The 18225-nt window shown below is 44.2% G+C and overlaps 1 protein-coding gene across 2 annotated transcripts in view; it reads left to right on the top strand.

Moving 5' to 3' along the window:
• The window catches only part of LOC106574097 (copine-4), a 106937-nt gene that overhangs the window by 50151 nt on the left and 38561 nt on the right, over positions 1-18225 (top strand). For both annotated transcript variants that reach the window (XM_045712914.1, XM_045712913.1), the window contains exons 3-7: positions 4828-5007; positions 6316-6387; positions 10502-10576; positions 15809-15892; positions 17836-17925. In XM_045712914.1, coding sequence (XP_045568870.1) covers positions 4828-5007; positions 6316-6387; positions 10502-10576; positions 15809-15892; positions 17836-17925 — 501 coding nt within the window. The remainder of the gene's footprint in view (positions 1-4827; positions 5008-6315; positions 6388-10501; positions 10577-15808; positions 15893-17835; positions 17926-18225) is intronic.

Here is an 18225-nt window from a genome sequence, read left to right as displayed (position 1 = left end):
TTCCTCACCGTTCTCATGATCATTGCAACTCCACGAGGTGAGATCTTGCATGGAACCCCAGGCCAAGGGAGATTGACAGTTCTTTTGTGTTTCTTCCATTTGCGAATAATCGCACCAACTGTTGTCACCTTCTCACCAAGCTGCTTGGCGATGGTCTTGTAGCCCATTCCAGCCTTGTGTAGGTCTACAATCTTGTCCCTGACATCCTTGGAGAGCTCTTTGGTCTTGGCCATGGTGGAGAGTTTGGAATCTGATCTCCCTTTAAGAGTGTGCTCATAATCTCAGCTCGTTACCTGTATAAAAGACACCTGGGAGCCAGAAATCTTTCAGATTGAGAGGGGGTCAAATACTTATTTCCCTCATTAAAATGCAAATCAATTTATAACATTTTTGACATGCGTTTTTCTGGATTTTTTTGTTGTTATTCTGTCTCTCACTGTTCAAATAAACCTACCAATAATATTATAGACTGATCCTTTCTTTGTCAGTGGGCAAACGTACAAAATCAGCATGGGATCAAATACTTTTTTCCCTCACTGTATATTGGTTACTGACTAGCCTGAAAAGTTGCATATCGCAGGGGCTATTCGATGCTAATGCAGAATGACACAGGATGTTTTTGTGCTGGTCAAGGGCAGTCAAGTCTAGGGTGAACCAAGGGCTACAGTGGGGCAAAAAAGTATTTAGTCAGCCACCATATGTGCAAGTTCTCCCACTTAAAAAGATGAGAAAAAAATCCAGAAAATCACATTGTAGGATTTTTAATGAATTTATTTGCAAATGATGGTGGAAAATAAGTATTTGGTCAATAACAAAAGTTTATCTCAATACTTTGTTATATACCCTTTGTTGGCAATGACACAGGTCAAACGTTTTCTGTAAGTCTTCACAAGGTTTTCACACACTGTTGCTGGTATTTTGGCCCATTCCTCCATGCAGATCTCCTCTAGAGCAGTGATGTTTTGGGGCTGTCGCTGGGCAACACGGACTTTCAACTCCCTCCAAAGAGTTTCTATGGGGTTGAGATCTGGAGACTGGCTAGGCCACTCCAGGACCTTGAAATGCTTCTTACGACGCCACTCCTTCGTTGCCCGGGGGCGGTGTGTTTGGGATCATTGTCATGCTGAAAGACCCAGCCACGTTTCATCTTCAATGCCCTTGCTGATGGAAGGAGGTTTTCACTCAAAATCTCATGATACATGGCCCCATTCATTCTTTTCTTTACACGGATCAGTCGTCCTGGTCCCTTTGCAGAAAAACAGCCCCAAAGCATGATGTTTCCACCCCCATGCTTCACAGTAGGTATGGTGTTCTTTGGATGCAACTCAGCATTCTTTGTCCTCCAAACACGACGAGTTGAGTTTTTACCAAAAAGTTCTATTTTGGTTTCATCTGACCATATGACATTCTCCCAATCCTCTTCTGGATCTTCCAAATGCTCTCTAGCAAACTTCAGACGGGCCTGGACATGTACTGGCTTAACCAGGGGGACACGTCTGGCACTGCAGGATTTGAGTCCCTGGCGGCGTAGTGTGTTACTGATGGTATGCTTTGTTACTTTGGTCCCAGCTCTCTGCAGGTCATTCATTAGTTCCCCCCGTGTGGCTCTGGGATTTTTGCTCACTGTTCTTGTGATCATTTTGACCCCACGGGGTGAGATCTTGCATGGAGCCCCAGATCGAGGGAGATTATCAGTGGTCTTGTATGTCTTCCATTTCCTAATAATTTCTCCCACAGTTGATTTCTTCAAACCAAGCTGCTTACCTATTGCAGATTCAGTCTTCCCAGCCTGGTGCAGGTCTACAATTTTGTTTCTGGTGTCCTTTGACAGCTCTTTGGTCTTGGCCATAGTGGAGTTTGGAGTGTGACTGTTTGAGGTTGTGGACAGGTGTCTTTTATACTGATAACAAGTTCAAACAGGTGCCATTAATACAGGTAACAAGTGGAGGACAGAGGAGCCTCCTAAAGAAGAAGTTACAGGTCTGTGAGAGCCAGAAATCTTGCTTGTTTGTAGGTGACCAAATACTTATTTTCCACCGTAATTTGCAAATAAATTCATAAAAAATCCTACAATGTGATTTTCTGGATTTTTTTTCTCATTTTGTCTGTCATAGTTGACGTGTAGCTATGATGGAAGTGACAGGCCTCTCTCATCTTTTTAAGTGGGAGAACTTGCACAATTGGTGGCTGACTAAATACTTTTTTGCCCCACTGTATATCTGTTCTTAGTTCTACATTATTTGAATGGGGCATGCTTATTTAAGATGTAGAGGAACGCACTTTTGAAGAGCAACCAGGCATCCTCTACTGAGGGGATGAGGTCAATATCCAATACCCGGGCCAGGTTGATTAGAAAGGCCTTCTCGCAGAAGTGTTTTAGGGAGTGTTTGATAGTGATGAGGGGTGGTTGTTTGACCGAGGACCAATTACGCATGCAGGCAATGAGGCAGTGATTGCTGAGATCCTGGTTGAAGACAGCAGAGGTGTATTTGGAGGGTAGGTTGGTTAGGATGATATCTAAGAGGGTGCCCATGTTTACGGATTTAGGGTTGTACCTGGTAGGTTCCTTAATAATTTGTGTGAGATTGAGGGCATCTAGCTTAGATTGTAGGACGGCCGGGGTGTTCAGCATGTCTCAGTTTAGGTCACCTAACAGTACAAACTCTGAAGATAGATGGGGGGCGATCAAATCACATATGGTGTCCAGGGCACAGCTGGGGGCTGAGGGGGGTCTATAACAAGCGGCAACGATGAGAGACTTGTTTCTGGAAATGTGGATTTTTAAAAGTAGAAGCTCAAATTGTTTGGGCACAGACCTGGATAGTATGACAGAACTCTGTAGGCTATCTCTGCAGTAGATTGCAACTCTGCCCCTTTGGCATTTCTATCTTGTCGGGAAATATTATAGTTTGGGATGGAAATGTCAGGATTTTTGGGGGCCTTCCAAAGCCAGGATTCAGACATGGCTAGGACATCCGGGTTGGAGGAGTGTGCTAAAGCAGTGAGTAAAACAAACTTAGGGAGGAGGCTTCTAACATTAACATGCGTGAAACCAATGCTTTTACGGTTACATAAGTCAACAAATGAGAGCGCCTGGGGAATGGGTGTGATGCTGGGGGCTGCAGGGCCTGGGTTAACCTCTACATCACCAGAGGAACAGAGAAGGAGTAGGATAAGAATACGGCTAAAGGCTAAAAGAACTTGTCGTCTAGTGCGTTCGGAATAGCGAGTAAAAGGAGCAGGTTTCTGGGCGCAGAAGAATATATTCAAGGCATGATGTACAGAGTAGGATGTGAGTACAGTGGAGGTAAGCCTTGGAATTGAGTGATGATGAGAGAGGTTTTGTCTCTAGAGGCACCATTTAAGCCATTTGCGGTCTCCGCATGTGTGGGGATGGAACATAAGGGCTAGCTAAGGCATATTGAGCAGGGCTGGAGGCTCTACAGTGAAATAAGACAAAAAATACTCACCAAAACATCAATAGACATGGCATATTGACATTAGGGAGAGGCATGTGTAGCCAAGTGATCATAGGGTCCAGTGAGTAGCTAGGCAAGCTGGAGGCACGGCGATTCAGACAGCTAGCATGCCAGGGATAGCAGCAGGCTAGCAGATGGGCCTCAGGGGGACGTCACAACGTGAGAGCCTGTTGAAACCCCCTCGGTTACGTAGGTAGACCAGTCGTGATGGATTGGCGGGGTTCCATGTCGGCAGCAAACGGTCCAGGCCAATTGGCAAAAGAGGTAATTGAAGCCAGGAATTGATTAACCCAGGCCCTGCAGCCCCCTCTTGTGATGTAGAGGATCTCTTTGGCTAGCCGGGAGATGGGCAAGGTTCGAGGCTAGCTCCAGGCTAACTGGTGCTTGCTTCGGGACAAAGATGTTAGCCAGGAGTAGCCCCTCGGATGGCAGCTTGCTAGCTGAGATGATCCGGAGTAAAGGTTCGGAGCTTGAGGTAGGAATCCGGAGATGTGGTAGGGAAAAGCAGTCCGATATGCTCTGGGTAGATATCGCGCTGTGCAGGCTGGCAGGAGTTGACCGGATTGAGGCTGGCAGTCCGAGTTAACGGTGATGACCGCTAGCAGTGGCTAACTGACTGCTAGCTAGTAGCTAGTTAGCTGGCTAGCTCCTGAAGGGGTTCCTGTTCTAAAGTGTAAAAAATAGCAGATCCATACCACATTGGGTGAGGCGGGTTGCAGGAGAGTATGTTCAGTCCGTAGATGGAAAATGAGATTGAAAATGTTAAAAATATATACGAAAATAAAAACGATATATACAAATGACAGGACAAGACAATCAAAACAGACATCCCACTGCTACGCCATCTTGGATTTTAGAGAGGGAGGGTGAGAAGTTAATGCTGCAAGAGCTCTAATAGGTTAGAGGACATTCTCCGGAAATTGTCATTAAAACTGTATAACTCTATAGAAGGGGGTGAGAACCAGGAGCCTCCTAGGTTTTGTATTGGAGTCAATGTATACAAAGGAGGACGGAAGCTAGCTGTCCTCGGTCTACACCATGGTGCTACCCTACAGAGTGCTGTTGTGGCTACTGTAGACCTTCATTGCAAAACAGTGTATTTTAATCAATTATTTGGTGACGTGAATATATTTAGTTTAGTTTTATCTTAAAGTGATAACCTTTTAGATTTTTCACTATTTTATTTATTTCTGAAATTCAATGAGGATGATGGTCTTCCCCTTCCTCCTGTGAGGAGCCTCCAATGGAATAAACCCACTGGGCACACACTCATTCTCTCTCTCTCTCTCTCTCTCTCTCTCTCTCTCTCTCATTCTCTCTCTCTCTCTCTCTCTCTCTCTCTCTGCAGGTTGACAGGACAGAGGTTATCCGTAGCTCTATAAGCCCCACCTTTTCTAAAGTCTTCACCGTGGACTTCTACTTTGAGGAGGTACAGCGGCTACGTTACGAGCTCTATGACATCAGCAGCAATCACAACGGCATCAAGGAGGCTGACTTTCTGGGGGCCATGGAGTGCACACTGGGACAGGTGTGTTCTCACGGCAACGCCACACTAACTCCGACACGCTATCTCTGACACAATGCTAAGTGCTACGTGCTAATGCTGGACCGAGCAGAACTTAGAGACCATTAAAAGTAGTTAGCAGAGGCTTTTTAGTAGACCCAGTGAGACTGTTTACTCAAGAAAGACAACACCTCCCTCTCACCCTCCCTCTCTGCACGGGTCATTTCCTGTAACGTAAAAAACAAGCGAGTTAACTGGTTTAGTGGCAGTTGGTCGGGCAGTGTAGCGTGTTTTTATATCAACCCTTTTCACCTGCAAAAGGGAGCTCTCTCTCTCTGTAATGTTTGCATACAGTCAGCCTCCAGTAAAATGACATGCCGCGTGCAAATAATGAAAAGGCACGTAATGAAATAATCCCCCAGACTTTCATTAAGAGTGTTTTGCTACATGCAGCTGTCGGCTGAAACAGTTGGCGTCCGGTACGCCAGCGGGCCTGGAATGTTTGAGCCTTCTGAGCCTTTCTCTGGTATTATTGTGTGTCTATGCCAACAGCAAATGATTCTTCCCCACCACTGCTGACACATGGTTCATAGGCCCTGCTATCTTCATCTAGTTGTACTGAGGAATTCTCCAGAAACTCATTTCATGTGTTATGAATTCCAATATTTAGTGTGAGTTTGATCCAAGTTTCAAAGTATCACTCTCTGTCTCCCTCTCTCCCCCTTCTCTCTCTCTCTGTCTTTTCCCTCTAACTCCTGGGAGATCTTCATATGGATGAGCTGTTCATTTTGTTCCACTCTGTTGTGTCTACAAGGAGACGGTGGGACTGTGGGTACATCTCAATGCAAATAAGAGGCATAATTTAGAAACACCTTATATTGTGAATAGGATTCACCAAGGGGTTTTACTGTATTTTTACAGTTTTACTTCATATTTTATTCTCAAAATCATCCAATAGGCCTACTGTACCATGCAACCGTTCCAGCATTGACTATTTACTGAGAGTGCTTTGAACCTTTACAAAGACTCTCATATTGCATCTTACTTGCATAATGTGGAAAGCCTCACAGCATCCAATTATTTTATGGCATCTTTCCAGCATGTGTTTATGGCAAAACTTATCTTCAGAACTCCCCAACCTCACCCTATACAACCACACCCTCTCTTACTTCAGACATTTGTGTAAAACTCTTCATTTTTTTATTTCTTTATTTTTTACTGTGCCGGTGATTCCCTCGTCCCAGTTTTCCCCTCTGGTTCTCCTGAGTTGCTGTGTTGTTGATGTGAGGCATCGAGTCAGGGGAGTCTCACCTCTTATCTCTCTCCAAACAGATTGTGTCCCAGAGGAAGCTCACCAAACCACTGCTCAAACAGGGCAGCACAGTGAGCAAGTCCTTCATCATGGTAAGGCCCCTCTCTGTCACTTAGCTCCCTCTCTCTCTCTAGCATTCTCTCTCTCCCTCTCTCTCTAGCTTTCTCTGTCTGTCTGTCTGTCTGTCTGTCTGTCTGTCTGTCTGTCTGTCTGTCTGTCTGTCTGTCTGTCTGTCTGTCTGTCTGTCTGTCTGTCTGTCTGTCTGTCTGTCTGTCTGTCTGTCTGTCTGTCTGTCTGTCTGTCTGTCTGTCTGTCTGTCTGTCTGTCTGTCTAAAGCACAGCAAAGGTAACTGAACTTAATGACTATCGCCCCATAACACTCACCTCTGTCATCACGAAGTGCTTTGAGAGACTAGTCAAGGATCATATCACCTCTACCTTACCTACCTACCACCCTAGAGCCACTTCAATTTGCTTACCGCCCCAATAGATCCACAGATGATGCAAACGCCATCACTCTGCACACTGCCCTATCCAATCTGGACAAGAGGAATACCTATGTAAGAATTATGTTTATTGACTACAGCTCAGCATTCAACACCATAGTACTCTCCAAGCTCGTCATTAAGCTTGAGGCCCTGGGTCTGAAACCCGTCCTGTGCAACTGGGTCCTGGACCTCCTGACAGGCCGCCCCCAGGTGGTGAAGGTAGGAGACATCACCTCCACTCCGCTGATCCTCAACAAGGGTGAGTGCGTGCTCAGTCCCCTCCTGTACTCCCTGTTCACCCATGACTGCGTGGTCAAGCACGCATCCAACTCAATCATCAAGTTTGTAGACAACACAACACTAGTAGGCTTAATTACCAACGGTGACTAGACAGCCTACAAGGAGGAGGTGTGGACTATGGGAGTGTGGTGCCTGGAAAACAACCTCACACTCAAAGTCAACAAAACAAAGGAGATGATCATGGACTTCAGGAAACAGCAGAGGGTGCACCCCCCTATCTACATCGACGGGACCGCAGTGGAGAATGTGGAAAGCTTCAATTCCTTGGCGTACACATCATTGACAAACTGAAATGGACCACTCACACAGACAGTGTGGTGAAGAAGGCGCAACAGAGCCTCTTCAACCCGAGGAGGCTAAAGAAATGTGTCTTGTCACCTAAAACCCTCACAAACTTTTACAGATGCACAATTGAAAGCATCCAGTCGGGCTGTATCAACGATTGGTATGGCAACTGCACCGCCCGCAACCGCAAGGCTCTCCAGAGGGTGGTGCGGTCTGCCCAACGCATTACCGGGGGCAAACTACCCGCCCTCCAGGACACCTATGGCACCCGATGTCACAGGAAGGCCAAAAAGATAATCAAGGACATCAACCACCCGAGCCACTGCCTGTTCACCCCGTTATCATCCAGAAGGCGAGGTCAGTACAGGTGCATCAAAGCTGGGACCGAGAGACTGAAAAACAGCTTCTGTCTCAAGGCCATCAGACTGTTAAACAGCCATCACTAGGACATTAGAGGCTGCTGCATATAGTTATAGACTAGAAATCACTGGCCACTTTAAGGAATGGAACACTAATAATGTTTAAATATCTGGCATTACTCATCTCATATGTATCTACTGTATTCTATACTATTCTACAGTGTCTTAGTCCCTTAATAATGTTTACATATCTGGCATTACTGATCTCATATGTATATACTGTTTTCTATACTATTCTACTGTATCTTAGTCCGTTCCGCTCTGACATCGTCTATATGTATATAGTCTTAATTCATTCCATTTGTGTGTATTGGGTATATGTTGTGTAATTTGTTATATATTACTTGTTAGATATTACTGCACTATCGGAGCTAGAAGCACAAGCATTTCGCTGCACCCGCAATAACATCTGCTAATCAGGTGTATGTGACCAATACAATTTGATTTGATTTGATTTAGGCAGCCTACCACCTAATCTCCAGTCAAAAGTGACCAGGCAAACTTTAATTCAGATACTGGAGTTCTTTTTTACACTTTCTGAGTTTGGTGTAGAGTAGCATCTGAACTTAACAAATAGATATCCATGCATGTGTCTGTTTGAAATGAACATACGTATTGTTTTGTTTCTGAAGCACATTGCCTGTTTGCTTATGCATGGAAAATAACCTCTTTCAAAAAAGGCATCAAGGCATTCTCAATAGTGTAAATCATATTATATTGGGCCACACGCACGCACGCACACACACGCACACAATAGTACTATATAAAGAGAGAACTAAATAGAGAGGTATCTCAAGGTCATTATGAAAAACGAGCTCCCAGCAGAAAGAAACTAACATCAATACTAAACTAGTATCAATAGGACTTATATTAGACCAGATGAGGAGTGGTTCCACAGTATTTCATATCTGAACAGTTGACAAATAAATATGAATCCGGAGGCAGATACCGAACAATACAAGCCATTTATGAACTCAAAGTATGAAAGACAATATGCCTATCAGGCGTTTCACTACAACGATTACAAGTTCACTATTTCATTCATAAACAGACTTTTTTCTGGTTTCTGGTTTTAACCAGGGTGTGTGTGAATATTACAACCAGGTGTGTGTGAATATTAAAACCAGGTGTGTGTGATAATTAGAACCAGGGTGCGTGTGAATATTAGAACCAGGGTGTGCGTGAATATTATAACCAGGTGTGTGTGAATATTAGAACCAGGTGTGTGTGAATATTAGAACCAGGTGTGTGTGAATATTAGAACCAGGCATGTGTGAATATTAGAACCAGGCGTGTGTGAATATTAGAACCAGTGTGTGTGTGAATATTAGAACAAGGTGTGTGTGAATATTAGAACCAGGTGTGTGTGAATATTAGAACCAGGTGTGTGTGAATATTAGAACCAGGTGTGTGTGAATATTAGAACCAGGCATGTGTGAATATTAGAACCAGGTGTGTGTGAATATTAGAACCAGTGTGTGTGTGAATATTAGAACAAGGTGTGTGTGAATGTTAGAACCAGGTGTGTGTGAATATTAGAACCAGGGTGTGTGTGAATATTACAACAAGGTGTGTGTGAATGTTAGAACCAGGTGTGTGTGAATATTAGAACAAGGTGTGTGTGAATATTAGAACCAGGGTGTTTGTGAATATTACAACCAGGCGTGTGTGTGAATATTAGAACCAGGTGTGTGTGAATATTAGAACCAGGGTGTGTGTGAATATTAGAACCAGGGTGTGTGGGAATATTAGAACCAGGTGTGTGTGAATATTAGAACCAGGTGTGTGTGAATATTAGAACCAGGTGTGTGTGAATGTTAGAACCAGGTGTGTGTGAATATTAGAACCAGGTGTGTGTGAATGTTAGAACCAGGTGTGTGAATATTAGAACCAGGGTGCGTGTGAATATTAGAACCAGGTGTGTTTGAATATTAGAACCAGGCGTGTGTGAATATTAGAACCAGGTGTGTGTGAATATTAGAACAAGGTGTGTGTGAATATTACAACAAGGTGTGTGTGAATATTAGAACCAGGGAGTGTGTGAATATTAGAACCAGGTGTGTGTGAATATTAGAACCAGGTGTGTGTGAATATTAGAACCAGGTGTGTGTGAATATTAGAACCAGGTGTGTGTGAATATTAGAACCAGGTGTGTGTGAATATTAGAACAAGGTGTGTGTGAATATTAGAACAAGGTGTGTGTGAATATTAGAACCAGGGAGTGTGTGAATGTTAGAACCAGGTGTGTGTGAATATTAGAACCAGGTGTGTGTGAATATTAGAACCAGGTGTGTGTGAATATTAGAACCAGGCGTGTGTGAATATTAGAACAAGGTGTGTGTGAATATTAGAACCAGGTGTGTGTGAATATTAGAACAAGGTGTGTGTGAATATTAGAACAAGGTGTGTGTGAATGTTAGAACCAGGTGTGTGTGAATATTAGAACCAGGTGTGTGTGAATATTAGAACCAGGTGTGTGTGAATATTAGAACCAGGTGTGTGTGAATATTAGAACCAGGCGTGTGTGTGAATATTAGAACAAGGTGTGTGTGAATATTAGAACCAGGTGTGTGTGAATGTTAGAACCAGGTGTGTGTGAATATTAGAACCAGGTGTGTGTGAATATTAGAACCAGGTGTGTGTGAATATTAGAACCAGGTGTGTGTGAATATTAGAACCAATATTAGAACCAGGTGTGTGTTATGTACCTGCAGGTCACCGCCGAGGAGCTGACAGGGAATGATGATTATGTGGAACTTTCTTTCAGTGCCAGGAAACTTGACGACAAGGTAAGGTTGCAACGCTACAGAAAATGTTTAATTTGTGCTCGTTATTTTATTATGAATGCATTACATTATCGTATATCCTCTAATTAACCATGGCATCAACTGGTCTCAGAACAGTGATTATACACATAGCTATGCTTCAAGGGGAAAATCCCACCAGAGGAATAATTACAACAGAAACACATTAGATACAGAGAACCAATCCCTCCAATCCCTGGATCTATGATCCATCCAACTGCCCATCTCTGTCTCTCCTGCTGTGTTTGTGGTTCTGGCTCACACACACACACACACACACACACACACACACACACACACACACACACACACACACACACACACACACACACACACACAAACACTCTCACTCACACACGCACATACAACGCACATTAAACACACACACACACACACACACACACACACACACACACACACACACACACACACACACACACACACACACACACACACACACACACACACACACACACACACACACACACGAGATGGGGAGATAAGAAAGGAGAGAGAGAGCAGAGGTGTGTGTGGTGTGTTTGTGGTTAAGTCCAAGAGATGTTTTAAAGTCCCCTGGTGTCCTTCTCAGCCCCAGTGTGTCTCTAATCACAGTCTAATTTAAATGAGTTAATCTCCACTAAATGGAAGATGCTGGCTGTGTATATGTGTGTGTGTGTCTGCCTTCAACTGAAATAAGTTTTCCCTCACCACAGGTGCTAAAGTACATTATTCCAGCACTAAAATGCAATTAAGCATTGCATCTGCAGGGAGAAATGCAATCAAAGCAATTTGCTCTTAACTTTCCTATCACTATCCTATCAGTAAGAATTGTGTTTATAAATGATTGATTTCGTGTTTTTGGAACTGCAGATTTATTCTGTTCATCAGGTCTTTTGAGGGAATTGTTCTCCTGGAGCATCCAGTCAAGTTGATTGTAGTACTAGGATCACACATCAGGTGTGCATAACCAGACCAGGATATATCATGACCATTGGTGGCCCCAATTCAAATCAAAGTTTATTTGTCACGTGTGCCGAATACAACAGGTGTACACCTTACAGTGAAATGCTTACTTACAAGCCCCTAACCAACAGTGCAATTTAAGTAAAAAAAATAGGTATTAGGTAAACAATAGATAAGTAAAGAAAAAAAATAAAAGTAAAATGACAGTAAAAATAACAGCAGCGAGGCTGTATACAGGGGTACCGGTACAGAGCCAATGTGCGGGGGCACTGATTAGTCAGGCGAATTAAGGTAATATGTACATGTAGGTATAGTTAAAGTGACTATGCAAAGATAATCAACAGAGAGTAGCAGCAGCATAAAAGAGGGGGTTGGGGGGGACGGGGGTATAACGGCTGTCGTAGAGAGGGGACCAAAGTGTTGATTGCTCATGATGAATATTTATTATAACTCAAAACACTAAAGGAAAAATAACAAAGAGAAAAAAACGAAAGTGCACAGTTCCGTCAGGTACATAAACTAAACAGAAGACCCACAAACACAGGTGGAAAAAATGTGAGAAATTAGAGACAACGAGGACCAGCTGCCTCTAATTGGAGATCATCCCAAAAAACAACAACATAGCAATAGAAAAACTAGAACCTAAACATAGATATACAAAACATAGAAAAACACAAAACACCCCCTGTCACGCCCTGACCTACTCTACCATAGAAAATAACATCTTACTATGGTCAGGACGTGACAGGGGGAGGACGACACACAATGCAAATAGTCCGGGTAGCCATTTGATTACCTGTTCAGGAGTCTTATGGCTTTGGGGTAAAAGCTGTTTAGAAGCCTCTTGGACCAAGACTTGGCGCTCCGGTACCGTTTGCCATGCAGTAGCAGAGAGAACAGTCTATGACTGGGGTGGCTGGGGTCTTTGACAATTTTTAGGGACTTCTTCTGACACCGCCTGGTGTAGAGTTCCTGGATGGCTGGCAGCTTAGCCCCAGTGATGTACTGGGCCGTTCGCACTACCCTCTGTAGTGCCTTGCGGTCGGAGGCCGAGCAGTTGCCGTACCAGGCAGTGATGCAACCAGTCAGGATGCTTTCGATGTTGTAGCTGTACCTTTTGAGGATCTGAGGACCCATTCCAAATCTTTTCAGTCTCCTGGGGGGGAAAAGGTTTTGTCGTGCCCTCTTCACGACTGTCTTGGTGTGTTTGGACCATTCTAGTTTGTTGGTGATGTGGACACCAAGGAAGCTCTCAACCTGCTTCACTACAGACCTGTTGATGAGAATGAGGGCATCCTCGGTTCTCCTTTTCCTGTAGTCCACAATCATCTCCTTTGTCTTGATTACGTTGAGGGATAGTTTGTTATTCTGGTACCACACGGCCAAGTGTCTGACCTCCTCCCTATAGGCTGTCTCGTTGTTGTCGGTGATCAGGCCTACCACTGTTGTGTCGTCTGCAAACTTAATGATGGTGTTGGAGTCGTGTCTGGCCATGCAGTTGTGGGTAAACAGGGAGTACAGGAGGGGACTGAGCACACACCCCTGACGTGCTCCAGTGTTGAGGATCAGCGTGGCAGATGTGTTGCTACATACCCTCACCACCTGGGGGCGGCCCGTCAGGAAGTCCAGGATCCAGTTGCAGAGGGAGGTGTTTAGTCCCAGGATCCTTAGCTTAGTGATGATCTTTGAGGGCACTATGGTGTTGAACGCTGAGCTGTAGTCAATGGATAGTATTCTCACGTAGGTGTTTCTTTTGTCCAGGTGGGAACGGGCAGTGTGGAGTGCAATAGAGATTGCATCATCTGTGGATCTGTTTGAGCGTTATGCAAATTGGAGTGGGTCTAGGGTTTCTGGGCTAATGGTGTTAATGTGAGCCATTACCAGCCTTGCACTCACGGCTACAGACTTGAGTGCTACGGGTCTGTAGTCATTTAGGCAGGTTGCCATCGTGTTCTTGGGCACAGGGATTATGGTGGTCTGCTTGAAACATGTTGGTATTACAGACTCAATCAGGGACATGTTGAAAATGTCAGTGAAGACACCTGCCAGTTGGTCAGCACATGACTTGTGAATGTTGACCTGTTTAAAGGTCTTACTCACATCGGCTACCTCAGTGTTGCCTCAGTGTTGCATGCCTCCAAGCGAGCATTGAAGTGATTTAGCTCGTCTGGTAGGCTCGTGTCACTGGGCAGCTCGCGGCTGTGCTTCACTTTGTAGTCTGTAATAGTTTGCAGGACCTGCCACATCTGATGAGCATCGGAGCCGGTGTAGTACGATTCAATTTTAGTCCTTTATTGGCGTTTTGCCTGTCTGATGGTTCGTCAGAGGGCATAGCAGGATTTCTTATCAGCTTCCAGGTTAGAGTTCCGCACCTACCCTTTAGCTCAGTGTGAATGTGGTCTGTAATCCATGGCTTCTGGTTTGGCTATGTATGTACTTTCACTGTGGGGATGACATCCTAGATGCACCTCAATGCCATCGGAAGAATCCTGGAACATATTCCAGTCTGTGCTAGTAAAACAGTCCTGTAGTTTAGCATCTGCTTCATCTGACCACTTTTTTAATAGACCGAGTCACTGGTGCGTCCTGCTTTAATTTTAGCTTGTAAGCAGGAATCAGGGGGATAGAATTATTGTCAGATTTGCCAAAAGGAGGGCGAGGGAGAGCTTTGTACGCGTCTCTGTGTGTGCAGTAAAGGTGATCTAGAATTTTTTTCCCCTCTGGTTGACATTTAACATGCTGGTAGAAATGAGGTAAAACGATTTAAGTTTCCCTGCATTAAAGTCCCCGGCCACTAGAAGTGCCGACTATGGGTGGGCAGTTTCCTGTTTGCTTATTACCTTATACATCTGACTGAGTGCGGTCTTAGTGCCAGCATCCATCTGTGGTGGTAAATAAACAGCCACGAAAAATATAGATGAACACTATCATGAGATACTCCACTTCAGGCGAGCAAAATCTAGAGACTTCCTTAGATTTTGTGCACCAGCTGTTGTTTACTAATGTATGCATTCACTACTGTAAGTCGCTCTGGATAAGAGCGTCTGCTAAATTACTAAAATGTAAATGTACATAGACCCCCCTCGTCTTTGGAGTGTGCTGTTCTATCTAGCCGGTGCAGCGTATATCCCACCAGCTGAATGTTATCCATGTCGTCATTCAGCCACGATTTGGTGAAACATAAGATATTACAGTTTTTGTTGTCCTGTTGGTAGGATATTCGTGATCGTACCTCGTCTAATTTATTGTTCAATGATTGTACGTTGGCAAGTAATACTGATGGTAACAGCAGCTTTCCCACTCGGCGTTGGCGGATCCTCTATACCTGCGTCTCTTTCTCTTTCCAATGACGGGGATTTTGGCCTTGTCGGGTGTCTGAAGTACATCCTGTGCGTCCTGCTTGTTGAAGAAAAAATCTTTGTCTAATCCGAGGTGAGCGATCCATGTCCTGATACCCAGAAGCTCTTTTTTTGCTGTAAGACACGGTGGCAGAATCATAAAATAAATTTCAAATAATGCAACAAAACGTTAAACGGCTGCCATTTCTTATGCCGCCATCTTACTGTAGACAATTTGCGATGACATGGTCAGAAATAACCTTGTCATGATGTTGAGGAGTTGTGTTTTCGAAATGCAATCTGCAATTTTACATTTCTATTTGTTGTCCAAAACAATCTGTGATTTTCTACTTCTCAGTGCTGCTCTTATTAGATTAGTCAAAAGTACCAAGACAATTTGAAAGGCATCTTAGCTGTATACTGTAACGAGTTATAACCTCAGGGTCTGGAGTTATGTATGAGCTACAGTATTTCTTCAGCTAATTTAGCTGTTCAGGAGTTTTGGCACCCGTCTAGGGAGTTACCAGAGATAACCCTCCTACAGATTGCATCTCAGCTCTATGAATCATTGAACAGGAAGGAGAGAGACCAGCCTCTCAGGAAGAGATATAGTGGCAGAGAGTTAGATAGATGTCAGTACAGTATATTCTATGTATAATATATATTCCATGTAAATGACCTATACACATACAGGAGCGTTTGTAGAGGACCTCAGTGTGTTGTTGACTTTGATAAACGCATTAATAGGGACAACATGGCAACCATCTTCCTCACAACAACGTTAGGTATTTTATTGACCACTTTCACAGTTTTAAGGGCCAAAGCGGTTGGGAGGGAAATATTGCAATCCCTCAGCATGGCATTAAGATAGTAGTTGATGTATTTCTGAAAGTCCACTGTGTATCTCTCTGTGCAGGACTTTTTTAGCAAATCAGACCCTTTCCTGGAGATCTTCAGGATGAACGATGACGACACGCTACAGCTTGTGCACAGAACAGAGGTAAAACCAGCAGTCGTTTTGTTCAAACGGATACATACATTTTTTATTTTTTTTTATTTTTTATTTCACCTTTATTTAACCAGATAGGCTAGTTGAGAACAAGTTCTCATTTGCAACTGCGACCTGGCCAAGATAAAGCATAGCAATTCGACACATGCAACAACACAGAGTTACACATGGAATAAACAAAACATACAGTCAATAATACAGTAGAACAAAAGAAAACAAAAAGTCTATATATAGTGAGTGCAAATGAGGTAATTTAAGGCAATAAATAGACCATGGTGGTGAAGTAATTACAATTTAGCAATTCAACACTGGAATGGCAGATGTGCAGAAGATGAATGTGCAAGTAGAGATACTGGGGTGCAAAGGAGCAAGATAAATAAATAAATACAGTATGGGGATGAGGTAGGTAGATAGATGGGCTGTTTACAGATGGGCTATGTACAGGTGCAGTGATCTGTGAGCTGCTCTGACAGCTGGTGCTTAAAGCTAGTGAAGGAGATATGAGTCTCCAGCTTCAGAGATTTTTGCAGTTCGTTCCAGTCATTGGCAGCAGAGAACTGGAAGGAAAGACGACCAATGGAGGAATCGGCTTTGGGGGTGACCAGTGAGATATACCTGGTGGAGCGCGTGCTATGACTGGGTGCTGCTATGGTGACCAGTGAGCTGAGATAAGGCGGGGCTTTACCTAGCAGAGACTTGTAGATAACCTGTAGCCAGTGGGTTTGGCGACGAGTATGAAGCGAGGGCCAACCAACGAGAGTGTACAGGTCGTAATGGTGGGTAGTGTATGGGGCTTTGGTGACAAAACGGATGGCACTGTGATAGACTGCATCCAGTTTGCTGAGTAGAGTGTTGTAGGCTATTTTATAGATGACATCGCCGAAGTCGAGGATCGGTAGGATGGTCAGTTTTACGAGGGTATGTTTGGCAGCATGAGTGAAGGATGCTTTGTTGCGAAAAAGGAAGCCAATTCTAGATTTAATTTTGGATTGGAGATGCTTAATGTGAGTCTGGAAGGAGAGTTTACAGTCTAACCAGACACCCAGGTATTTGTAGTTGCCCACATATTCTAAGTCAGTGCCGTCCAGAGTAGTGATGCTGGACGGGCGGGCAGGTGCGGGCAGTGATCGATTGAATAGCATGCATTAAGTTTTACTTGTATTTAAGAGCAGTTGGATGCCACGGAAGGAGAGTTGTATGGCATTGAAGCTCATCTGAAGGTTAGTTAACACAGTGTCCAAAGAGGGGCCAGAAGTATACAGAATGGTGTCATCTGCGTAGAGGTGGATCAGAGAATCACCAGCAGCAATAGCAACATCATTAATGTATACAGAGAAGAGAGTCGGCCCGAGAATTGAACCCTCTGGCACACCCATAGAAACTGCCAGAGGTCCGGACAACAGGCCCTCCGATTTGTCACACTGAACTCTATCAGAGAAGTTGGTAAACCAGGCGAGGCAATCATTTGAGAAACCAAGGCTGTCGAGTCTGCCAATAAGAATGCGGTGATTGACAGAGTCGAAAGCCTTAGCCAGGTCGATGAATACGGCTGCACAGTAATGTCTCTTATCGATGGTGGTTATGATGTCGTTTAGGACCTTGAGCGTGGCTGAGGTGCACCCATGACCAGCTCTGAAACCAGATTGCATAGCGGATAAGGTACGGTGGGATTCGAAATGGTCGGTAATCTGTTTGGGTCTAGAATTTGGGTCTAGAGTGTCACCCCCTTTGAAGAAGGTTGGCAGAGTGTGCTAAAGCAGTGAGTAAAACAAACTTAGGGAGTAGGCTTCTAATGTTAACATGCATGAAACCAAGGCTTTTACGGTTACAGAAGTCAACAAATGAGCGCACCTGGGGAGTGGGAATGGAGCTAGGCACTGCAGGACCTTGTTACTTTAGCTTACTTACTTTTCTCTTTCCTGTTTCACTCACAGACTGTTATGAACAACCTTAACCCGGTGTGGAAAACCTTCAAGACTTCCCTGAATTCCCTTTGCAGTGGAGACCATGACAGGCCTCTAAAGGTATAGATGTGTCTGTCTGATTGATTGTATGTATGTATGTGCTTGGCTCTATGTCTTCTTGCCAGCCCAGGGGACCTGATTGACCACTTTTGCCACAGTAGTGGATTGACTGGCAGGTGAGCAATACAGATTTCAGCACCATGGCCTCAATCCTATAAGGGGTTTGTCTACTAGAGTCAGGAGGGAGGGCTGGACTAGGGATGAAGGGGATTCTCTATAGCAGGGGTATTCAACTCTTACCCCTGGTTTTCTGTTCTACCTGATAATTAATACCACCCACCTGGTGTCCCAGGTCTAAAT

This window comes from Salmo salar, chromosome ssa02 (genome assembly GCF_905237065.1).
Source record: "Salmo salar chromosome ssa02, Ssal_v3.1, whole genome shotgun sequence".
In the NCBI taxonomy this organism is placed as follows: Eukaryota; Metazoa; Chordata; class Actinopteri; order Salmoniformes; family Salmonidae; genus Salmo; species Salmo salar.
This window is presented reverse-complemented; position numbering and strand designations above follow the sequence as displayed.